The sequence below is a fragment of the Clupea harengus genome, chromosome 2 (assembly GCF_900700415.2).
Source record: "Clupea harengus chromosome 2, Ch_v2.0.2, whole genome shotgun sequence".
Lineage (NCBI taxonomy): Eukaryota > Metazoa > Chordata > Actinopteri > Clupeiformes > Clupeidae > Clupea > Clupea harengus.
Window position 1 is genome coordinate 17,707,538 of NC_045153.1, and position 25,987 is coordinate 17,733,524.

Genomic DNA, 25,987 nt, shown 5'->3' on the forward strand with positions numbered 1-25,987 from the left:
CTGTCTATTTTGTTAAATGTTACTCTACAGACTGATATCAACGTGTATGTCTCATTAATCCTGCCTAATACGTAGGAATGTGAAATATTAGTTAACAGCTGCATACCACATCAAACTGTACTCAAAATGGACACCATTCTTACATGAACATGCATGTTGAGGACTACAAAGTGTAATATCCGCCACTAAAGAGGAGAATCTCCTCAGAGGCATGTATGTGTTACTAATTGTTCTCGTCACTAGGGGGCAGTGTGCTCATTTCTGGTGAAAGACATGATGCCAGTGAAGAGGGATGGGGCAAAACGCACTGTAGTGGTTAATGAAAGGCACTTTCCAAATACTTACATAAAAACGCTTACTTTGATTGTAAATTGTGGAATGATTGTCCAAGAGGTTATTTGGAAAAGGCCTGAATCTAAGCTCCAGGTACAAATACTGAAGTGGTAGTATCAAGAGAGTATTCAAAATACTCACTTACCACAGGGTTGTCGAATTAAATGATCACAGTCAACTGATCTTAATAACCAAAATTACTGGGATTCTTCATGAATGTTTTTGCACATGGGGGACACATTCCGGTAAAGTTCCAATTAATCTCTTTAAATGTTCGTTTATTTCTTTAATTTGTCAATCTGAATCATAACAAACACACAGAAACTACAGTTACATTTACATCTTCTGCACCAGAACAAGATAGGTGGTATAAAAACATAAAAAAAACCTGGTGCTGCAGAACTCAGGCAGCTACATCTCTCCTACAATCAGAAGCCCAGAGAACAAATGGAGCTAGAGAGAGCAGCTCCACACACACTGTCAACACTGTCAAAAAAGTGTAGAGCTAGAGTCAGTCAGAAGGAAACTGAAAGAGCATTTGACCGCTTAGGGACTGTTGGGCAGTTTAACCGCTGGCGAGTTCTCGCTGCCTGTCCAGCAGTAGCCGGCTCACGAGAGCGATGACGTCCGGGTGCACCAGGCACTCCAGCAGGTCACTGGTGCAGAGAGAGGCCTGAGGGAGGCCCTGTTCATTGGAGTCTTCTGAGAACATGGGGGTCTCCTCACTCCCGTGGGGGTGTCGTCCTGCACCGTGACCAGCTTCCCCGGCCCTTCCTGACTGTGGGTCAGAGACTAGGGCACGTTGGGGATTGTGCTCTAGGGTCAAATCGCTGTCCTCGGGACACGAGTTCTTCCGCACAGGACTATGCACCACACAGGGCACTGGGAGGAGATGAGGTCCAAAAGGAGGAGAGAAAGAAGCGATTTTTCTTTCTTTTTCGTTTCCAGAGTTCGCCTTGACACAGCCGCTTGAGTCACGCTTTAAGGTGTGGCGGCCATCTTGGCCTGCTTGTTCCGAGCCCCCCGTCTGACTCCTCTTCTCGGCACAAGCCTGCATGGCGAGGCTCAGGTACTGCATGTTCTCATCATGAGATGCCACTCCATCCTGGAACACAAACAAACACACAGGTGTTGGCAATGTAATAGGCTGCCAAATGCTTGGCAGGCCTGCACAGCAAGGTTGAGAAGCAACACACTGTTATATGTTAAAGGATAAACACACACACACAAAGATTTTGATACACACATAGATTTACACACATACAACCCCCTCCCCCTCCCTCTCTCCTACCTACACTCTCTATCTCTATTTCTCTGTTGATTGCAAGCTCTTTGGCAGGAAGTTGCACATCCCTTAACATACACAATTTGAACACATTTCTGCAGGTCTTTATCTGATCTCAGATCTGTGTGGCTTTATCAGGACAGCATCTCTGAAAGGCCTGGTTGTTGGCAATAGGTTACATTCGTGGAGGGAGACAGAAAAGGTTACACAGGTTACACAAAGGCTGTTCTTTTGTTCACCTGGAATTCTGCCCATCAACTTTATCTTCACAACATGTTCACAACAATGCTTGGCAAACCGCATCTTAACAAACCTTTCATATATACTGATTCAACTACTGGAAGGCACCCTTAGAAAATGAGGTTTGTCTCTATGAAATGCCACAGAAATATCCCAGGTAATGCAGTGTAGCAACAATAAGGTTGAAAGCTGGGAGTGAAAGAGTGATCATTCATCCATTGAGTAGTGGTGCTCTTGGCCAAATTGCTAACATACGGTTGCTAATGTGAAAGCCTCATCACTATTCCTGTGCAGGTGCCGACATGAGTGCTTCTCCTGACACACGGGTCTAACCGCTGAAAGCCTTCCCCTAGCCCCAGACACCTGGCGTACCTCAGTGGGGTTGAGCCAGTCATCATGGTTGCCATGGCTGGGGGTCGTCTTCAGCGCGCACACCAGCGTCCTGGTAAGAGCCTCCCCCACTCTCGCCTCATCATCTTCCTCCTGTCAGCGGAACATAGGAGAGAAAGGAACATTGCAGACAGCAGCACTCTGGATGCCCGGCACCCTTTTGACAAAAGCTCTTTCCCACCGCATGCTCCCTGAGCACAAGAGCGGAATAACAATGGCAATATTCAGTGACTTCTCTCATCACCCCCCCACCCCCAGAGAGGATAAAAAAAAGGTTTCCACCTAGAACAGACTTCCATTTTTCTTCACAGAGATGTCAGTCTGACATAGGTTATCTAAGCTCTGATGGTACAATGTCAGTCAGTCAGTCAATAAAAAAAAAAAGAAGAAACCTGCATCTGTTGTTGCCGTGGAGTACCGCATCCAGCTTTGTGATGCTGCTAGGTGCTACATCGTGGGGGTGATGGCCTTATCTGAGCCGAGCTGAATCTGTGTGCAGGTTCAGAGAAGCAGATACACACAGATAGTGACTCACCAGCTCGATCCAGGAGTTGATGCTGACTGTGACGGGGTCCACTGACTCCACGTAGTGCCACCAGTGACGGGGGACAAACAGCACCTGGGCAACACAGCAGGGTCAAAGTTCATGACTACAGGCAAATATAGATATCAACTGGTTCAAATTAGGAATAAAAGGGTATATTGTCAGATGTTTTCAGCTAGGACACATGTTGAAAAATGCATCTCCGCAGATTCCAGCACAATCATCACCATTGCTATTCTAACTGATGGAAAATAACTGAAGAATCCACAGGATAAATAGTATCAAGATAGGTGACATTGCATTTGTCCAAATAAGCACAAAACTAGAGACAACCAATGGCAAGGTTGGAACAGAGTCCTGCTAGTGTTTCTCCAGTAGAGGGCAGTGTTGTCCACCTCACAGGGCTGACAAACCCAATCACCTGCTAACCCTGATCAAACGGAGAAGACGGCATCGATCCGCTGGCTGTATGGCCGCTTCCATCCATTCCAAGCGCACTTGCTGGCAACCGTGGGGCAGGACCTGTCCGCACAGCTCTTTAGATTGCTTCAGGCACATCTATCAATACCTGAGAGCTCCAATTCTCAAGTTGGAATGCCTCAAGGTAGTCAGACAAGTAAAGATAAGATATGATCTACCTAGCTGAACAATCTAAACCTGAATTTTTATATCTATTCACCATGGTCATGTATTCATCAAGTCAAATATGACATTGATTTCTATTAGGGTTCCTTTCAAGTCTCCCAAGGGCCAGCAGCTTCTAAGACAGTCTAGACATTGCATAAACTATGAACACATCGAAAAAATGTGTCCTCCAATTGACGTCTTCATCTTTCTGCCAGGAAGGCCAGAACATTTAGTGCTAATTGGCACACAGACAGTCAGTAAACATCAACGCACAGGCGCTGGGACAACTGTTTGTGGAATGAGGCCTCAAAAGCAAACACACCTCTTTGATAAACTGGTTCAGAGAAGTGCGGTTTGGTGCGCGTATATGTGTGTGCGTGTGTGTGTGTGTGTGTGTGCACGTGTATGTGTGTGCACGTGTGTATGTGTGTGTGTGTGTGTGTGTGTGTGTGTGTGTGTGTTGGCAGTCCTTTACGAGAAACGTCAAAGCTGCCTTTTGAGGACAGACCTGGGTCTCATCTGTATGCAGAGAAACAAGCTCCTGGAGAGAGAGAGAGAGAGAGAGAGAGAGAGAGAGAGAGAGAGAGAGAGAGAGAGGTAGAGAGAGAAATTACTGGATAGGACAGCCACTAATTGCCTTGCCACTACCACCTCCAAACTCAAAGAGTGCAAACAGGAGAAGGACAGCACACTGCCTCAGCTCCAAGTCCCTGACAGGCAAGACAAGGGCCGCTGGTCACCCGGGGCTTCAACCACATTGGGATCAAACAGGCAACAAAGCCCAGCACAGCTCTTTCACCGCGCCGCGCCCGAGTCATTCCGTTTAGAGACACCAGTTCTAAATACAGAAAAGCCTTGTGCGGATATATTTATTTGAGGACAGGTACTCAAAACAAGCTGTGCACAACAGGACAATACACAAGATTGAAACACAACAAGTAAGGAGTCCTCCATAAACAGACCTCTATCCTTCCACTAAGCACAGGCCAAGACCGGTATACAGCCAAGGCCTTGGGCTGTGTTTTGGGTGGGCCGTGTTTTGCTCAATATGGCTGGGCAACCTAACAAAGAAACATGATCTGAGCATATTTCATGTCATTACTGATTATCTGTCATTGTCACACATCCATTACGGTTACTGGATGTCCATTACATTATTTGGGTTGGACTGTTAGAAGGGATATTGTCCAAGAATGCCTAACAAATTGCAGTGTATCACCATCTGTTATTCTTTTGTAATGCATATCAAAGAGCCTCTCACATGGGACTTCATCTCATCATTCAAGTCAAATTAGTCAATCTTGTCAAAGAATCTCAGTGAAGTTCTCTGCAGAATTCAATCGGAGCCCGTCATTACTGCTGTGATCTTCATGATTGTACATGATTACAGCACTGTTATAGAGTTCAGTGATGTGAAATAATACCAGTCCAAACAAGGGTGACACAAATTGCAGTGACTTTACTTAAAGTCCAAATACAAAAGTAAACATTGTTAACTGTAATTGCTTAGTAATCCAATCAAGCCCTAAGACAAAACTTGGCCCAAATGCTGCAGACCTATCTGTGATTGGTTTGCACAGTGTATACAAGCTACTTGAATTTTTCACTTAATATTTGCCTTGAATTTTTATTTTTTATTTCTAACCTATATTCTTACAAAGCCCTTGAGACTAAAGACTATATTCTGTGCTAATGAGAAGGCAAACTTGAACTTCAACTACTTCAAGTTTTTAGTTTTTCTCAAGTTGCCAGGATCTGTAACCAAGCAAAATAGAAATTCAAAACATTCAGCTAAAGATTTGAGAGGGTTAAAGCTTAAATAATGAACTACTCTTTAACAGCATAGTTCATACATATGTATTTTTCTGAATACAGAACTATAAAAAGCACAGCTTCACTGCAGAAAATGAACATGGAAATAATGAGGGGAGGGGGGGCATATAGGCCATCCAACTTAAAAAATCCAAGCCAAATTCACACCACAGCAACACCATCTTCAAAAAGGAAGAACTCAGACAAGGGCTCTGATTAGCACACTTGTACATACAAACGATCTGATGACTGGAATGGAACCCAACATCTGCTATCAAAGTCTGGCCCGCTGACAGGTAAAAGCCCACTAAGTGCACTGCCATTCAAAGGCTCAGTCGAGCTGAATGGCACCGCGCAGTAGAGGGCCGGGCCACTGCAGAGCCCAAATGGCACTACCTTGATTCCCCCGCTTACCCTAATATCTCCCCAGACTTGTCTGTGCCTATGTGATGACACAATGAACTTTAATGCATGCCCCGCCGCCTCATCCATAATGTATCAATGCTGTCAAACTATTTTAAGATACTGTATGTTATACATTATTGAGAGTGCTAGCTCTTGATTGAAGCGGATGCATTGTTCCACCAGTGGTGAATACTAATAGTGTTTTGGAAAACCAAAGCACTGCAGTTTCATTTAAATCAGCAGTCTGGGGGTTTGACTCTTCGTTGGCACTTGGAACGGATCCTGTTTGTAGATGCGGGGGGAAAAAAAAGTAAATTTGACTGTGTTTGCATTTTATGTTTATTTCTCAAATAGGGCCTGGTGGATGACATTATACTGATCTGCCAACCTCACTAGCAAATAGGACAGGAACATACTGATCTGTGAATACTGCCTTTCTTCCTAAAGCATGAACAAAATAACAACTTGCATTATGTTAGGATAGGTTAGGCCACATGGTAGGGATAGCACTGACTTACAGGTGGGGCTTAATTGATGTCACTACATGTGGCTGATTGGGTAAAATAACACTTGTCCCTACATTTGGGGCTACCAATCAGTTTGGCAGGCTTTTGGTTTGCCACGCGGGTCCTTGCAGCTGCCACATTTGGATACCACATTTATGTTTCATTTGGGATAACCACCAGAAATACGAAGACAAGAAAACTGAACGAACTAGACAGAAACCAACGCTTGAGCTGGCATTAGTGTTCGGTGAAAATTCACTCAAGTTACCTCAGGACTCCGGAGTTGCATATAAGTATATTTATTTAACAAAAACAAGCTTGTCAGGCTCAACCACGTCCTGGCAGGCCAGAGAGAGGCACGGGCCCACTCTCAGAGAGAGAGAGAGAGAGAGAGAGCCCGGGCACACTCCCAGACTGCAGCAGATGAGAGAGAAGCAAAATTAAACACATCACACAAGGTTTATATAGAAAGAAGTTAGCGTTCTCTGACGCCAAAACACTTTGTCAGCTGACGTCTGAGGTCATCTTAATATGCTTTTTGCAACGTAATGCATCAGCAAGGAAGAAAAGAAGGTTCTTCTTTTCAGCCCTTGCTCACACACACACACACACAGAATGTACACTTTTAAGCACATACACAGTCAGTACTTAAAAACAGAGACAGAAAAGTCATGTTTCAGCTCACAAAGGCATATGAGTAACACACATACATACTTGATTAAAGTCAGAGTTTCATATTTCCCTATCAATTGGTACACAGAGCCACCAGGCAGTGGGAGCCTCAGGTACGTGTCCTCTCCCTGGGCTCCGCCAAGCTGACACAAGCACACATTGCACTCACACAATGTTATTTTAAGTTATGAACTGGGTGAGGTCTCAGCTAACAGCCCACATTCGCTAGAAGACAGCGTAGCTTGTGCATCTAGCTGCGATAGCTGGCCCCTTCTTGTTATATAACAATTAGTTTACAAATCCATGTCTGAACCACTCACACTGCAACATACAAAGTTTTATTTCAAAAGGAACAAGTCAAGCAACCTCATAGCCTCACCTGTCCAGGTTGCAGAGTGACGACATGGGCTCTGGCTCTTCGGAAGGCAGGGAACCTCTCCAGGTCTGGCTGAGGTACGTTGACCTGGCTGAAGATGCTGGACTCCTCGTAGGGAATGCGAGTAGGGTACATGCAGCTGGTGTCTTCGGGGGGAAAGAGGTGCCAACGCTTCCTGGGTCACAAAACATTCACATTTATTCAAGTAAGCACAAAACAATGATGCCACATGTATAGATTTAATATGTATGAACACTGGCTGTGTATCTAACTGACAATACAAATATATATATAAATACTTTTTTATCAATTAAAAAAATCCAGTCTAGTGGTAAGGTACACGTGAAAATTATGTTTCAAATCAGTTGGAGTGGAAAGTCTAAAATTAGAAACAACTCCATCCCAAGTCTGAATTGAATCTAAATTTAATAACTTGGTGCCAGAGGAAACAATGTAGGACCGCTCCTTTCTAAACTGGACATTTTTGCATGCGAGTACAGAGTTACTTGTTTTGAAAACCTGGCCAATCACATCCGTACCAAACATGAACTCCTCAGTATCTCCTCAGCGACCCTGTCTATTCAAGATCCATCAGCTCTCAATTTGGAAATTCCAGACCAAATTGAATTCCCCACATCCGGCCTGCATTGTATCCTGGTCAGCGCGACATGAAATGTTTCAGCACCCCATTACGGAAACAAGCAGCGAAGCGCATTCTTATGAGAAGGGCTGGCCCTGATGACAAGATCGGGTTTGAGATACCTCGCTTTTGTCATGCTCTCTTTGCCCCGACAATGGAGACTCAGTCACTCTGCTCAAAGAACCCATTCCCTCCTATCTCCCCAGTCCCCGCTCAGCCGTACACGGCTAGCGAGAAATTACTTTCACCACAAAAGGCTTAAAAATGGTTCTGTGCTACTCATCTCGCACCCTTTCTATAGAGAAAGAGCAGAAAAACAGACAGGATGATTTTTCTCCATCTTTTCAATGGCTTCCCTGAGCCCCACTTCATCAAAGCCTTTTTTCTGTTAGCAGGCAGCTTGTTATCCTCGTCACAAGCCATTCTCATGTCCTGCCCTCTTCTTTATCTGCTGTCGCTTAATGCATTCTGACAAAGCACTCCAAGCTAATACAGGGCTGACTTTACGTCACAAAATGAATGGACAAAGCTACAAAATATTGAACATTTCGGACGGGGCAAGTCAACTGAAATAATCTTTCCACTTTTTCTTTAACTCTGATTTATAAATATGAATTATTGTGTGAACTGGCTAAAGTGGAAGCATTACTGTAGTAATGTAATATGACAAATGATAATGGTGATAATTAAAAAGAAAAGAATACGATTTATATCTATGAGAACCATTTTGTTTTACTTACATATAGATATTAAATGGGAAAAAAGACATTTACTAATACCACTGCAAGGTCATGTATTAAAAAAATAACGATTTGAGGTTCATTATAGACCTGTGGAAACCATTAGCCGATGCATTACCCTTGAAATGAGATAGTGTGTTCTGGATTAATGTTTGAGAAGAAGCGTGTGAGTGGTGAGACAGATCTCTTACCTGCCCTGCACTTGGAACACCAGATTAAACCCATAAGTGTCTAGGTGGCAGGGTGTGTTGGCACCCTCTGTGCCAACCCAAAGCGTGCTGGCTGTCCCATTACGACCTGGGTACCCGAAATCAGACCACACCACCTCCTGTCAAAACACAAACCCAGTTTAAGTGGTGCACCAAATTGCATCATTCATTTGCTTTTATTGATTTATCACAGATTGTCTTTTTCGGTGCACGGTGGAAAGTCATTGGAGCATACACTGACTAAAGGCCTTTTGGATGCCACTGAGCTTGTGGAGTCCTGTAGCCACAATTATGACACCACACCACACAGAGTTGTTGATTTTCTGTCAAACCTGTAGCATTTCACAGCGTAACAGTCGACAATAGAAGTGACAACTGCTACAATATACTGAATTCTGTCTACTGACCCTCCCTCTTAAACTAGCACCTCAATATAGCCCCAAACTGACCAGCTAACACAATGCTTTGATGACTTGAACTCGAAGTATTTCATCTTCGTCTTTCCAGCTCTATAACTGTTTGGCTGTGGACTCAAAAAGAACGACCACTTTCTCTGCACTGTTTCAAAGCCATTTGTGCTGTCAATCACTCCCCTGTCACAATTACAAATGAGGAGCCTAAGAGAAAAAAAGGTATAAGATGCTACCCCATAACCTTTGTAATGAGACCATTACCATTTCCAGGCAGCTGTGAATGACAGACTGCTCACTTCTTGGCTTTAACCAACTTTAAATGGCCTCCATTCATCTTTTTAAAAACGACCCTATGTCTGACTATCTGAAATGCCCCAAGGTTTGGCAGAACATTCTAAAGGAATCAAAGAGAATGAAACAAAAAAGATGGGCCCACACAAAGCCCACAAAAATGTGTTGGAAAAAATTATGGAGAAATCATTTTAGCAGACCTTTCAGGGGAAAATTCCCTAAGGCAGACATACTTTAACAGCATCTAGCTGCTACATCAAAATGCATTGACAGTAAAATGTCTCCATAGTTGTAATAATGATCAATACGGGTACTGTGTAATATACGGTTTCAGTCGTGTAGTCTGGAGACCGTTTGCAATGTTCATTTGGACAGTTCTGTTCTGCCATGTTCAGTTTACCATAGCAGATTGGAATTTTGCCATAGGCAAAGACTATGTTTATAAAAAATCATTAGTAAAAAATGTAGACAACTCAAAAGAGGAAATATTCATACATCAAGATATATACTTCTCCGTTGTCTTGGGCCATTTTATGCAGCATTAAACAGGTCAAAAGTAGATTTTGGTCAGTGAAAATACACAGAATCACATTCTGGATGTATGATGGAGGATACTGGAAGAATGACTGTTTGAATGTGTGACTGCATCTGAATGTGAATAAATGGCTATGCTTCATATAACCCCCATGGGCTAGGTGTAGGATCCTATGTAGTGGGTCTTGTCTAATGAGAAACAGGTCCAAGGGATCCCATGTAGTGGGTCTTGTCTAATGAAAAAACAGGTCTAAGGGGATATCTGCCAGGGAGATGAGATGCTTTTAGGAAAGCAGTCACACAAAAATAGCTACGGGTGCTTTCATGGCCTGAATCGCCCGCCATAACATAGAGTCAAACCCAGACAAGAGAGAAATGGTCACCTCAAACATGGTTGCTTTATGCTGGAACAGACTGGCGATATACTTGTAGTCAGCATAGGCCCAAAAGTCAGAGCGGGAATAGTCACAGAATGGTCCAATCGCAGGGCCAGTCTCACCACCAGTCCAGGCAAGGAACTCCCCGAGGGTTGCCTCCACATATGCACACTGGGTTTCAAAAAGAGGTGCTACAGAAATCATGGAAAAGTCATGAAAAAAAGAGGGGGCAGAGAGAAAAGGAACAACACATAACTTAACTTAAATAAGTTAATACATTCATAAATGAATCCCACAGCAATTCAGACACTCAGAACCCAGTATGAAATGAATAAAGATTATTAGTAGTTGGTTGAATTCCCTCAATGCAACTAAACCCATCACACAAGGTACTCATTTCAAATGTCCTTATACATGATGTCTATCCTGAGTGCAGATTTAATTCTCTCTCAGAATGTTTGGACATTCTCTTTAGCTGAGGATGGAGCTACTTTATAATTTGACAAATAAATGTATAATTGATTCATTTGAATCACATCTCCTGAGCAGTAAGTATCATTTTAAAGGCAGAAGAGTGAAGGCACACAAAATTCTGAGCCCTTCAGTTCAGTCTAATATCTCCAATCTACAGAAACGGTATATTCTACACCCTTAGGCTTGTCCACACTTTTCCCAACTAAAAAAAGTGCTGTACTCTGAACTATTTCCAGTTCCTCAGTCATTCCCTGCCATGAGCTGCCAGCCAAACAGGCCCAACTAGGATCCTACATAGAAGCATGTATCAAGTATCCGAGGAGAATATTTGAGAAGCTGAAGAACCATGAAAAGGTGTATTTTAAAGTTTCACAGAGACGGTTTGACTGATGAGTATGCCACATATGCAGACACCTACCTGAAGGAGTCTGCAATGCCCAAGTCTACATCCCACAGGAGATGGGTTGCTATTTTTCACCGAAACACTCACATTATAGCACTCACATATATAGCACTATATAGGGATATAGCACTCACATTTTCTGCCATAAAAATGACAGATTCTGTGGTGGTGATTTATAATTTTTGCTATTTTTATTTCTCTTTAAACTCCACTTAAATTAGAAAACCTGGCCTTACTTCACCGATATTCTTCTCACTGAAATTACCCTTCAATAGGCATGTGCATGAATTTAGGAACAAGCTTTTATTTTTAAACCTCATCTCTGTGCAAGACGAATGGCTAAATAAACTGTTGGACACAACAACATGCCTTAAGTTTATTATCATGTTCAAACAGCGAACACTATTAACAATTTCACAACTGAATACAAGACAGAATAACATAATGTGTCAGTAGTTCATTTAACTTTTAATGAGATAACAGTAATAGATCTGGCCAGTGGGTATTGACTTGGGTCCTGATTTTCAGGATTCCTGACTCGACTCGGACTCAAGCCCTGACTGCAGTTGGAAACGAGGACTCTGATACACATGCTTGCATGTTTGAGTGCATTTGTTGGCTATTACATCACACACAGTAAATAAACTCCCTTTGAAATGGTGACAGGTTTAGTGCAGACCTTTTTTATTTTTGTATGTCAGCACTTTGACTGTGCCAGAGTGGAGCCCTGGTGCCCATCTTGGAACATGACTCTGACTCAACCTTGATGACTCTGACTCAGGTAATGGGGACTCGACTTAAACTCTTCTTCGGTGACTCAGACTTAAGACTCGACCTCGAGTCGAGGTTTAGTGACTTGACTACAACTTCACTGTGGTCAATCCATCACACACATGACACTAAAGGAGTGGGACATTAAACAGTGGCAGTGGTAGAGACAGACTGTGCATAACCGTATAGCCTACCATCATCAGGAGGCCAGAAGAAGAAAATAAGTAGTTTAACATCAAGGCTTATCTTCAGCAGTTTTTTGGGCAATGTATGCGGCAAATGAGAAAATATGCTGCGTCGCGAAAAGATGGTGTAAATAGCTGATCTTGAGTCTTTAATCACACTACAACATGGAGCAAACTCACTTCAGTGGCATAATGAATGACTGCTAAACTCCCTTTTTTAATCGAAAAGTTCAGTGCCAATTGTAGTGCTGCGTTCAAGACGACAGTAAACTTGGGAACGTTTGCCTTCTGAAAAAAGCTTCCACCTGATCAACTCAGATAACAGTAGAATCCCGAAGCAACATCTCTTCGTTTCACCTGCATGGCGTGAATTTCCGCACGCGTTTCCTAGCCAGAAATCCAACCCCACCAGGCGTTCAAGTGATTTCGACTGAGTCGAAGGTTGTATTTTCCCAATTTCCGACGTGAACATGAACGCAGCATATAACCAAATGTCACCTGCCATCACTAGGCCTACCGGGTCTTGTGAACTGTGCCTCCACAATTTGTTTAAATAGCCTATATCGCTTCACTATATAGTGTCAGGCTTACTTTTGTCTGTCTTCTTGTTTCCGACACGAAACCTTACGGCTTTCTTGTCCAGACAGACAGAAAGGTGCTGTGCTGTCCAGTGTAATGCTGGCCAGTCAGTGGTCATATTGTGGAACACAGCAGGGTCCTTGAGGTACTCTACTATCCTACGCACCTCCTCAGGGGTAAAGGGTTTCCTGGCCATGTCATATACAAACCTGTGCAAAGAGATAATCTGATGAGACAATTTTCGAAATCAGATAGGTATAGGCTACTGCATTCACTAAAAGTGTTTTCCTTCTTCCTCAAATAACCTATGAATTGCAACAGTGATTGTATATCTTGCGGATAGCCTTCATAATGTTTATGGATATTATGTTACTCCCGTAGGCCTACGCATTTAACCTGAACCATTTTGAAACTAAAGTTACTCTCAAACTTGGAAATGGTGGTCCACTTTATAGGAAGCAGCACACTTCAATAACTCAAACCTTAACAGTTTCAGCATGTATCTGAAAGAAATCAGTTGGAGGAGGTAGGCAGAGCAATGTCCTCATGCTCGCATCGAGCAAGCGCTGTAACTGTAATTCCACTAACTATATCTGAAACGACCCACGGCTCACATTACTCAGCACGTGTAGAAATACGTTCGAACTCTCGGAACTAAAATGAACACGGCGTTCCATCGCCTAGTAAACAAAACTCACGTGAGCGTCACTTATTTTGAAGAGGAAATGAATTGGAGGTCATTTTGGCTCTCAGCAGTGTCAAACCCCACTCTCGTTTGAACGAAAGATAAATCCAAGATGGAGAATAACGCGTTCCAGTTTCACCACTGTTTGGTCACTTCCGTTTTGAGGAGACATGCGCAGTTAAGTTTCAATTGTGGCTTATGGAAGCGGTTGTTTTTGTTTTCTCGGGTCAACTGAAAGGCTTTCAAAATCGTGGTTACTTTTTCACCTGACGTCGGATATCTATACGAACTGCATTAAAGACACAATTGGAGTGTTATCGAAGCTAATTCAATGGGTGCCATTGAGAGCACAGAGGGGGAAAGGGATCCATTGATCGTTCCAACTCAAACTGAGACTAGCATACAGCCAGTATACAGCAGAGTCTATGGACGAAGATGGCTGGTCCTGACCCTGTTTTCGTTGTTGGGGTTTATGCAAGGAATGGTATGGAACACTTGGGGCCCGATACAGATCTCTGCGAAGCAGGCGTTCAGTTTCTCATCCACGGACATTGCCGTTCTGGTATTGTGGGGTCCCGTGGGCTTCTTTCCTTGGCTGTTATTTGTGTGGCTAATGGATAAAAAGGGTAAGTTGTTTGTTTACATCAGTATAGGGCGACAGCACGAACAATGCTTCAATTTTCTCATGCATATTGTCATTTGCATGAACACACCTAGTGTTATGCTATCGTGACCGATGTGCCAGGGTGATAATCAGAAAGTTAGCAGTTGATCTGTCTTGTCTGTCTAGACTGGAAGACTGGAACGTTAGATCTATTACAGTTTATCAAATGATCAACAGGTTGGCTCTCCAAGTATCTGAATAGATAAAATTGAATCAAAAACACTAAGCCTACAATACAAAAACATCAATAAAAGTACTAGACTGAGTAGGCTTATAAAGAGCCTATATCCCTCCTTCATCATTGTAACTGGTGTCAAGTCTTTTTAAACAGCAGACAAAGGCTTTGTTAGACATACCAAACTTCTGCCTTTGTTAGTGAACATAGGTACTTACTTACTGAACAGTAATGTGTTTAACCTGCATTGTTTGCTTTGTGCATTCCAGTCAGGGGATCCTGTGTAATCATAGTATGGAACATGAAACCAAACCCTGACAAAAGAAGACAATGTGCTCAAGAATAGGTGTGTTTTGTAACAAGGTAATCAGGTTCAGATCAATAACAGCTTTATGTCTCAAAGTAGTTATGTTCTGTAGAGTAACTCAAAATAACATTTGAAGCAAGTGAAACACACGATTTAGGGATCAGACAGATCAGACAGAAGGATCGCATTCTTAATGTTATCGAAATAAAACTGGCTGAAGTTCAGTCATTTTCTTTCACACCTTTGTCTGAGAAGGTGAAGACTTGTACGATGAATGAAACTTGTCCAAATGAAGAAACGTACATTCGGTAATTGCAGTCATTTTGACATGAATCTGTGACTGACACACATGTTGACAGACAGGTTGAGCATTGGGAAATATCAGGGCAAGACTGGACAAGGCAGTGGTGTTCCATTCCTTACAGTTAGGGAGGGTTCCTTTTTGACAGTACTGTTTGCCAAACAACAAATTGTTCTCATCACTTGACAGTCAGCTGACATCTGTCATGTGGCATCTTCAATTTGATTTCATCCGCAATAACTATAATGAACATTGTCCAGCCAGACTTTGCCATGAGGGTTTTCTTAACATTTTCATAAACATTTCTTAGTTTTTTTTACAAAGCTTTATTTAGGTATAATTGCATTTTCTGGAAAAAAGAAGAAAAGAAAGAAATTGTTATATGACGCATAGCCTACATTTCTAGACACAACAGCTTGCGTTCTTCTTCAACTGCCTACATTTTGTATTAACATCACATAGCCTCTAAAGGCTATTACACTACGGAATGTGAATAATGTTCATTGATGTGTACCTTTTACACAACTGTTTCTCCATAAGTAAAATGTAAGGTTTATGGGGCGATCACAATTACAATCACAATATCCCAACCATAGTGGCCTTGATGTCAGGGTCCTGTGGGGGTGTGGAAAGAGGTTTGGGAGTGCTTGAAAGATGTTTCTAATGTTGTGAGCTCAGTGCTTGGTTACATAGTAGCACATTTCATAACATGGGTATGTGGTTGCTAAGCATTGCTCTCCCTTTTTTTTCTTTTCTATATATCATAATTCTTTCATTTACCAAAAGCTACACTGTTTCTTCAATGTTTTGATTAGCTTCAGTATCACATATTTAGATGTCTTGCATGTCTTGGCAAACATGCCACCTGCCATTGCAAATGAATGGGATATTCCAATTTGATTTTTTGTAACAATTAGGAAGGAGGTGGACAGTCAGTCTCGAAAACAAAATATGGCCAAATGTAATCACAGAAGCTTTTGTACTTCTGCCTCCAGTTTCCACAAAATCGAAAAAAGTCCTTGGCATGTTCCAGGCAAACCAAATTGCTCAAGATGGTTGACACATTTGTAATATATCTCTATGGGCTTTTAGATAGTTCAAAAAGAACATATTTTTTGTGTTGGTGTGTGAATGAGTACACACTTCTGCTTACGCAGAGGACATCGGTTGCACATTTGTGCACACACTGCTAAAAGAATGTGGCCGGATGGGGCCCAGACCTCCTCCGAATGTCCAATCTCTTTGAAAACCCAGCCTAGAGCTAACTTTACTACTTAAGTCACACAGTTCTCCTTTTTTTCTGTCAGAGTTTTTCCACTACTGCCTCGCACACAAGAGCATTCACAACTTTCAATCCTTGTTTAGGCTGAAGCAGGCCTTTGGCTCAGCTCAAGCACAGACTTCAAGCTTCATACGGCACTGTCTTTGCTGTCACTTTGCTTACAGCTCAGAGAAAAGAGGTGCCACTACAGAAACAATTTGAAACCGTTTTGAAACAGTTTGGACTTCAAAGGGATAAACACGTTTGATGGTGAATCCCATGATGATGAGATGTCAACAAAACTAAACCATGAAATTCTCTAGAAGGAATGGAAATATTGCAAAATTTGAAATTGGGCTATTTCTTTGTTCTCTCTGTTTGCCTCGTGAATGCTTTATAATCCATATGTTCCCATTAGTCCCAAGCCATACATCCAGCCCCTCAGTACCAGACAGTCTCTAGAAAAAGGGTTAGAATCTCTTCCTTTTTCTTCCATTACATCACATACCAGGAACTTCCCTCTGGTTTTTCCGAGTTTTCTCAAGTTTAGACTAGTCAGTGATCTTATGAAGTTCAAAAGTCAGTGAGAGTCTCTGACCTTCATACTCGTCCTCTGTTCAGTGCTTGACAGTGGTGTCCGCTCATTATTGATATGTTATGAAATGCAGCTTCACCCTTACCTTCCTTTCAGTGCTGTCATATGTCCATGCAGATTAAGAACACGTTGTCCTCAGGGCTAACTCCTCCATGTTGTGTTGTGTTGCAGGACTGCGGGCATCCCTGCTGCTCTCTGCGTTCTTCATGGTGCTGGGCTCAGCCATGCGCTCCGTCCCCATCGTAGACCTGCACCTCAGGCGTTGGTAAGCCAAACCCCCCCCCCCACACACACACACACACACACACACACACACACACACACACACACACACACACACACACACACACACACACACACACACACACACACACACACACAAACACCACTAACATTCACTCCTCCACTCTTACCCGAACCATGCTGAAAACTGAAAGAGCTTTTTTGTGCTTCTTTGTTGTTATTTCACATTCTTTCCATTAAAACCTCAAATAGTCTTATCAGCTGAACTGATGCATTGTGTGAAAAAGTACAATCATTTCCTGGTACCGCTCCAAAAATACAGTCATTCTCAGGACTCCAGGGGGTCTGTTTTTGTTGTGGTGCTCAGAGACCTGAATCAAGTAACAGCCCTGCCAACAGAACTAGGTTTTTTTACCGAACGGTAAACATTTAAGATTTAAAGGTTTAGACAGATTTAAGTTAAGACGCTGAAAATGGCTTTGTGCCGAAACACGTGGGTCTCTCAATATGCTCCTAGTAAATTAGTAAGAAAGAGTATACGCTTGAGAGTGCGGTTTTCTGTATTATCAAAGTCGTTCTTAATGTGCACCTACAGATTGAATTGGAGTTGATTGTGCCTGCCTCCATGCCAGGTAAACATTTAAGAACAGCATTTCTGTTCTGAAGGCCATTGTTATTGTTCTGCATTGAACAGCTCAGCCGTGGTAGTGGTCCACATTCACGCTGGCATTACCACAATGGCAGGCCGACTCAAAGGGACAGAAGGACAATGTTTGCATCCTGAGATTAGGGCTCTATTTAAACAATTCAGACCACTTTAGTGCCCGCTTCTCATTTCTGCGCTGTTTTTCTTTCTTTTTTTTCCTATATTCAGTCTTATCACAGAAACGGTTTGTGTTCACAAGCTGTCATCTGTTATTCTTGTATTTTTCTTCCATTCGTCACTTCTCACGAAAGAAAAATGGAACAAAAAAGAAAAAAAACACAAAACAAAGGTAACCTTCACATGAAAGAACCGCTGTTTTTTTCTCTGTCACAAAGCACAGAACCTCTCAATTCATCGCAAATATTACCTGCATTTTCGCTAAAAGGCCTGGGCAAGGTTATCTCCATGACTTTGGGCTATAAAAAAAGTAATTTCATTAAGCCATCCATTGCTAATCTGCCATATATTTCATTTTTGCCGTCACAAAGAACTCTATTCCGATGATGTGAAACTGCATTAGGAGATACCAATTGAGAAGGAAAATCATATTCCCTTAAATGAGCTGGATAGGGTTTTTTTCCCAGCTGCTGAATTTATTACATTTTTTTTACTGGACTTAATGGCCAGACTGAAAACTCTTTGGCATGCCCTCCCCAATCTCTGTGATTGAACCCCGAAGCGCTTCACCTAATGTTATGGTAGTTTCATTGTAAGACAAAAGCATCGAGTTAAACCATTGAGAGTTCTCTGATGGTATTATTATCACGCAAGGTGTAATGAAATGTATTCATTTCAAAGTCACATTCAACAAGGAGTAGAGGTCATTGTATGAACTTCAGTTTGTAAAATAAAATGAAACGGTGGTATGTCACAATTTTGCAGACCTTGCTCCAATCTCACATCACATGCGCTACCTTTTTACAGTCACCAGACTAGAGTGTGACAGGAAAGGGTTTGGTGGGGGCCATTTGAAAACTAGAATGTGATACACTAAAAATTGATGGCATTGACAGAGTTCAGCGTTGACAGTTGACTGAACCAAATAAGACTGGACTCAAAGAAAGAATCATACACAGGAGGTCAGGTCAGCTTCAGTCTTTCTCCTGATAGCACCGTAAGTAAGTCCATTTAGTAGGTTTATGCGAGAAACATCACAGTGTATACACCTAAAATATGTTTAAATATGTCTAAAATATGTCTGTTTAGAAGTTTATATGCATTTTAACATGAACATGAATCATAGAAGTTACCTCACCAGAGATATCATTTGTGTGAAGGGCCATTTTGGGTAACACGATACCACACTCTGCATGCATCTCAGTACCTTCTCTTCTACAGGGTTGTCACCTAAATGCTATATAATCGCACTGGAAAACTCTGAAATGTTACCGGTATATTCAGGATTGGAATATATGGGCCACATATTTTACAAGGCAGCAACTTTGTAGTGTTTTACAGTGCCTGAGTCATCAGAACGGTTGCGTTTTAATCCATAAAGGGTGTGGATTTATGCACTCCCAACTGCAGCCTTAGACATTTAACCCTGCCAGCAGGAGCTCAGAGCACTTAAACACAGGTCACACACACACACACACACTCACACACACATACACACACACACACACACACACACAGGTCTTCATGCAACACATCCCAGCCAATAAATCTGGTATGGCCCACTTCAAATTAATGCCCCAAAATATCCCAGCACGCTCAAAACCTACACATGCACATAAACACAGACCGTGAAGTACGGTAAAAAGTGTAAGAACTATCCATATTAAAAACCAAAATACCCATTTCAAGATCCCTCCAGAAAATACTCACACACACTCACACACACACTCACACACACACACACACACTTCCTCTCTCTCTCTCTCTCACATACACACACACACACACACATGCATCTCATTTCCTCCAGCAGATGGCAGTGTCTTCTTTGGGAGGGCGCCTGTGGCTTGAGTAGTCTTAAGTAGACGGCGGTGGTGAGGGTATTGTTTCTGCCTTGCACGTGTTAGTGTCTGAAGATGTCAAACATCAATTGAGTTGGTGCGCGTGGCAGCTCAACGGGGATTTGGATAGGCAAGACTGGGGAACGGTGGAGATGGGGGTTTGTTAAGTCAAACTCCAAAGAGTTCAAGGGCATCACTGAAACGATCAAACGACAGCGTTTGATATCAGAAAACCGCCGGCGTGCGCTCGGGGAAAAAAAGAATAGCTGCCGCGGCTCGCCTGATTTAGAAACACGCAAGGATTCCCTTGACAGCGCGTGCTGCAACATTCTTTTCCCCCCATTTATATAAAAAATGAATTGCAATCGTTTGATGGGCTTCTGTTGTTTTCCGTTTTTTTTTTTCTTCTCTCTCCCTCTGCTCTTCTCTCTGGAGAGCGAACTTTTTTGTGTGATTATACTTGATCAAAAGTAAAGAATCGGGGGCAACAAACCTGGTCCGGTTATTTGAACGGCCCCCAGAGTTTATGGTTTCCATCTGACACCTGTCGGAGTGGATCAGCCAGAGAGCTGCTCCACCTGGAGGGAAAACAGAGAACAGAGGTTTGCCCTCACAATGGCGGCTGATTAGGAATGCCAGTGATTGGCCTCTTGAATCAGCCTGGGCTGTGCTCTTCGGGCCGCTGATGAATGCAAATACAGGGCCGGGGGCTGTTGATTAGCGAGCGTCGCTAGGTGAGGTGGCCCGCGATCCCCCCCCGGTGATTGCCATTGTTGGCCACAACACACGTCCCTACTTAATTGCGCAGCCATGCCAACCAGATTGCCATGGCACCCTGGTCTCGAGAGGAGGTGGGGAGGGTTGGGGGAAGCTTGGTTGGAGACGGGGTTCAGTCAATGAGGTGAATCAGCAGGAGGATCTGTCAGGATGGTAACGGGAAGCAATCTGCCTGGACACAAATGATCTAAGAACTCTGCTCTCTGCTTCACAGTGATACTAAAAACACGTCAGTCACTGATATCTGATGGAAACCAGACGCCCAGAAAGCCTTTCTCTCTCTCGCTCGCTCTCTCTCTCTCTCTCTCTCTCTCTCTCTCTCTCTCGCTCACTCTCTCTGTCTTTCTGTCCATCTTTCTTTCCTCTTGGTTTTCTGCCTTCACCGTGTCTCTTTCTTTCTCTTTCATTCTTTCTTTCTGTTCTTCTTACTTTCTTTCCCTTTATCTTTCTTTATTTCTGTCCTCTCCTTTGTCTTTCTGTCCTTCTTTGTCTCTCTCTTCCTTTTGTTATCTCTCTCTCTCTCTCTCTCTTTGTGTCTCTGTCAGTCTCTGTCTGTCAGTATTTTTCTCCTTCCCTCTTTTTTTGCTTTCTTCCTTTCTCTGACATTTTCAGCTCTACCTGTGTCCTTCAGCTCCCTGACTCCATTTGACAGTGATCATCAATACTTATTACCTTAATCATCTCCAGAATTGCCTCACTTCTCTGTCTCTTTCCATTTTTCCTCAGTCAGTACTTGTCCTTCTGTCTCCCTCCTCCTCCTCCTCTCTTGCTCTCTCTCTCTCCCTCCCCCCACAGTGTCTCTGGCTCTCTTTCTCCATTCATCGACCAGCGTTCCCCCCCTCCAACTTATGCAGTCCTCCGTGCGTCAGACAGATAAATCGCTATGGGTGTCACCCCACAGACCAGAGGTGGTGGTGAAAGACAAAAAGGTCACATTTGAGACACATTACACAGAGTCCTTCATGTAATTAAAATGGAAGTGAATTATCCTCAAGAAATCAATCAGGAAAATCCTGTCAGATCAGGCAGGTGTAGTCTAGTCTGTAGTAGCGTAGACGTCAGAGGCTGGAGATTGGCAAAGGGAGGTTTCAATCTCTTGTCCCAGCTAAGACATGCGTGACTTGGGGGCTTTAGGGATACCTGCTCCAAAGCCTCCCTCCATATTGCTTTTTTCCTTTTTAGCATTTAAATAACCTGTGGTTTCCGAACGCACACCAGTAGAAAGCTGGGAACCAAATCTGCTCAGCTTTGTGGGGGCCAGTGTCCAATTTGAGCAGCACGTCCTTTGACCATTTCCCATTCTGTGAAAAGCCCACCGGAGCTTCGAACTGAAGGACTGCGGTCACTCATGACAAGTCAAGCATAGAAGCAATCGTGAGACAGGATGCTCATGGTTACATGGAAATGTGTCATCTGGACCGGGAATGCACCAGCGAGGGAGAGGGCTGAATTGGAATGGTGCTCCTCCACCTGTAGAGGATGTGATTGTCTTTTCCGAGACAGATGGTAGAGTTAGTATGTCTGGGGGCTGTCTATTATTCCAGGAAGTGTCAGCGTTCGGAACAGTGTTTTGCTGCCTATTACGCACTATAATGATGGGCTGTGAAATCTGGGGCACGGCGCACTTCAGCTCACTATTTTTGGTCCCGCTCTGAAAAACCCCATACGTTTCGGTTTCCGTTGTTTTTCCTCTTTTGAAAGGCCCTCCCACCGCCTTCCTCCTCCTCCTCCTCCTCCCTGTAAAGTATAACTTCGCTCTTTGCCACTCAAAATGTAGTGATGTAATCTTTCCAAGGACGCCAAACAACCCCCTAATTGGCCAGAACAGGATGTTGAAAGTGTTGATGGGAAGAAGCCCATTCATGCCCGTGTCTGAGCTTTCAAAAGCCAAGCATAGCTGTTGTGTTTGTCTGATGGGAGATTACTGTGTTCCTCTATCCTGGTTAGTCACAAACCTGGGTAGGTTAAGTCAGAGTAAATGGTAAACCTCCTAATAGACGAGCTCTATGGCTTTGTTTTGCTAGGAGAATGACAGCCAACGGGCTCTTGTATTAGGAGGTTTACCACTTACTCACCAGGGTTTGTCACTAAACCACATACTTGTAGTGCCGCCCAGAAGTCATTATCTGAGACTAGCTCTCAGGGCACAGTGCCTCCAGCGAGCTGACAGACAATCAATCAGCACTGCACTACACATCTTTCCTTAGGCACAGGGGATGTTAAGAGGTACTAAAGCACACACACACACACACACACACACACACACACACACACACACACACACACACACACACACACACACATAATGGTTTCACCATACAGTTTCTGAAATGTGACTTACTGACGTGTCTTCTAATCCTGAAGGTTGATTCACGGGGGGCAGCTGCTCAATGGTTTAGCCGGCCCCACCATCATGAGTGCCGGCCCTCTGCTCTCCACCACATGGTTCGCTCCAGACCAGCGGGCCACTGCCACTGCTGTGGCCTCCCTGGTTTCCTACCTGGGCTCAGCCTGCTCCTTCATAATGGGCCCTCTCCTCGTGCCAGCACCCAACGGAACCATAAACGCCATGGGGTTTGTGTACAGCGGCACCATCTCCACGGTAACGGACAGCTACATCAGAGACAGGATACAACTGGTGCTTTACGCAGGTATGTAGGCCACATGTTTATGTTATGGACCAACATTCCAAACCAATCCAGATTAAGAACCAACATTCAAAAGTTAAATAATTTTTTATGGGACTCCACACCATCCACTTCTGCTTGTACAAGTCCTGATCATGTAGTGGAGAGCATTATGTAGAAGCCAATGTTGACATTGAGGAGTGGGTGACTAATATCATCATAATAAAAAACAGGACTTGGCTTAATAAACCATTAGAGAACTCTACTTACCTCAGGCTAGTGATGAGCCGCCAGACTCCAACAGTGGACCAGGGTTCTTGGTCTGTCTCTGTAGATCAGGTTGACCGTGCCTCTATATTATACCAGGGCCCTCGTTGAGAGAAAGTCATCCTCATTTTGCTTTTTCCCCCCCGAAACACAGAAATCAATTGTCCAAGCAACATTAATTGTTTCCTGCCCTTAAAGCAATGATTCGGTTCCTGTTAACTGACTCAGAAAATTGAATCATTTAAAGAAATTAAATCAAAGAAAAACAATCTGTAGCAGACAGAGGTTCTGACACTGTGTAACCGAAAAGAGGCTTTCAGAAATGAATTCCAGAGTGACAAAAACAACACTATATGCCACAGAGCCGCAGAAGTCAAGGGGACATGATTGGCTTTGCCACCTCAAGGAAGTTAGACAGGCTGAGGTCCTGGGCAGCCTCCTCTGAGGAAGACAAAAAATCCCCCAACATCTCACCAATTCAAAAAGCATTTTTTTGTTTAGTTTTTTTTTTGTCCTCCATGTGGTTTGAGAAATCTCTGACAGAGTATGCCTGGGTGTTTGCCAAATCCCAAGCACAGCAAAAGCTGTGGCTCGATAAATCTGTGAGATGTGACTGAAAAGAAGCGATTTATGGCACCCGAGGTCCACTGGTGTTTTTGGAAATGCTCTCCAATACTGAAAGAAAGACAAAAAATCTGAAGCTCTTCCAGGAGGACCTACGTGGGTGGGGTGGATTGGGGGGTGGGGGTCAGGGGTGAGGGGGGGGGGGGGGTGCAGGCAGATGCCAAGCAAGAGGACACGAGCAGTGGACTGACCGCAGGGAGTGGGCTGGATTTAAGAACTGCCCAAAAGAAAGGCTGATTTCTGCACAGCACCAGGTCTGAACTGATGGATTCACACCTGGCTGTCATATCTGATGTAGGTTTCTATGTATATGAGCTAGCCATAAAGCACTGCTTTCTGCTGTAGGACTAGTCAGTTTTACTTTTTTTTGTCTTTTTAGTTTTTGGGGTATTTGTCCAGGGGATGGGTTTGTCCTTTGTTGAACCTGAGAGTGGAATCAAATGATGACCTCTCCAGAGAAATGAAAAACACACTCAGTGACATTTGTCCCCCACAGCACCTCCGATCAATGATTTGGCCTCAGAGCCGGTAGATAAGATGTGATTAATGACGACTAGCTAATTAGGGCTAATGTGTTAGTGCTTTGTGTGTGGCTCCCAATGACTCCCAGACGAAAGGAAGTTAAGTTCTTTGATAAAGAAAATAGTGCCGTCTGTAGTCATCAAGTGATGCAGATAAACGTCCCGGGCCTCTTTGAACTCTCCCACAAGCAGTATGCTTATTATTCACCTCTGCCTTTTGCACAATGGCTTTGATAATGACCACTTAGATTCATCAAATGAGATGATGCTTTGTGTGTGTGTGTGTTTCTGTGTGTGTGTGTGTGTGTGTGTGTGGTTGTGTGTGTGTGTCTGTGTGTGTCTGTGTGTGTCTGTGTGTGTCTGTGTGTGTGTGTTGCCCCTGTAGAGTTTGGGATGATCGCTGTGCTGTTTGCCGTGGTGCTGTTGTACTTCCCCTCACGCCCTCCCATGCCCCCCAGCGTGGCAGCTGCCAGTCAGAGACTCAGCTACCGGAGCAGCATCTGCAAACTGCTAAGGTACACACACACACACACACACACACACACACACACACACACACACACAGATTCACACACACATTCACGCACACACTCTTGCTCTCTCACTCACACACACACTCGAACACACAGATGCACACACTCTTGCTCTCTCACTCACACATGCACACACACACACACACACACACATTCACGCACACTCATGTACACACTCTTGCACTCTCAATCACACACACACACAAACACACATTCACGCACACACATGTACTAACTCTTGCTCTCTCACTCACACCCACACTTGCACCTTCGGTTTCTTTATATTTAACAAAAACATTAAAATCACCCTGAAAGCAATAAACTATTTATTTTGCCACAAATTTTCTATTTAGAAAAATGGCAGCCTCACTGCCTAGGCCTGGTGTCTGTCTCTACTCTTTCGCTTACTCTGAAAGTCCAACTATCAGTGGCGAGAGCTAGATAGGGTGCCTGAGTCAATTTGTTTTCAATTTCTCTCTATGATGTTTCATAAAGCTTAACTGCTGAAATGTGTGCAGCAAGGGACATTGTAACCTGGTTCATTTTTCCATCAGGTGACATAATCCCCCGTCAGTAACAACCAAATAGGGTATAAAATCTTTGGCTATAAATGCTACTGCTTTCGTTATTACCTCTGCCAAGGTTTTCGGTGCTGTTTATTTGTTTGTTAGTTTGTCTGTTTGTAAGCAGGATTAAACAAAAACTACCGGCTCGATTTCCATTATAGGTGCAGCGCGGGCCAAGGAATGTCCCATTAAATTTAGGAGCGAATCCGACTCACGGGGTGGCTCCACAAATTTATTTAGTGTCACTTTTGCTTGTTGTGAGAGGTTGGCATTTGGCCTTGGCTGGCGGAGGTCGGCACTCTTTGAGTGCCCTTCTAGTTTTTTTTTTCTATTCTTTTTTTTAATTCGGCACAAATTTGTATTGGAACAGT

The 25,987-nt window shown here is 43.4% G+C and overlaps 2 protein-coding genes across 3 annotated transcripts in view; one reads left to right on the plus strand and one right to left on the minus strand.

Moving 5' to 3' along the window:
• Positions 1–594: 594 nt before the first annotated feature.
• Positions 595–13,590, minus strand: hspbap1 (hspb associated protein 1). 2 transcript variants are annotated; one of them, XM_031584984.1, is made up of 8 exons: positions 13,505–13,590; positions 12,819–13,015; positions 10,401–10,585; positions 8,762–8,898; positions 7,194–7,365; positions 2,784–2,867; positions 2,231–2,341; positions 595–1,438 (listed from the first exon to the last, which is right to left on the minus strand). In XM_031584984.1, exons 2-8 carry the CDS (start codon positions 13,000–13,002, stop codon positions 899–901), a joined length of 1,413 nt encoding a protein of 470 aa, XP_031440844.1. In that variant the 5' UTR covers positions 13,003–13,015; positions 13,505–13,590; the 3' UTR covers positions 595–898. The 2 variants fall into 2 exon arrangements, with proteins under 2 accessions (XP_031440844.1, XP_012675085.1); XM_012819631.3 differs by lacking the exon at positions 13,505–13,590 and adding an exon at positions 13,289–13,480.
• Positions 13,591–13,671: 81 nt separating this feature from the next.
• Positions 13,672–25,987, plus strand: part of slc49a4 (solute carrier family 49 member 4) — a 35,083-nt gene continuing 22,767 nt past the window's right edge. Inside the window, exons 1-4 of the mRNA XM_012819542.3 lie at positions 13,672–14,117; positions 16,966–17,059; positions 22,843–23,129; positions 24,903–25,032. Of these exons, the coding sequence (XP_012674996.1) occupies positions 13,823–14,117; positions 16,966–17,059; positions 22,843–23,129; positions 24,903–25,032 (806 nt within the window). The 5' untranslated portion in view covers positions 13,672–13,822. The remainder of the gene's footprint in view (positions 14,118–16,965; positions 17,060–22,842; positions 23,130–24,902; positions 25,033–25,987) is intronic.

Coding starts and splice junctions, on each gene's coding strand:
- hspbap1 (XM_012819631.3), bottom strand. Junction 10,586..12,818: donor AAACAAGAAGACAGACAAAA/GTAAGCCTGACA, acceptor TGATTTCTGTAG/CACCTCTTTTTGAAACCCAG. Junction 1,439..2,230: donor ACTGGCTCAACCCCACTGAG/GTACGCCAGGTG, acceptor TTTGTGTTCCAG/GATGGAGTGGCATCTCATGA.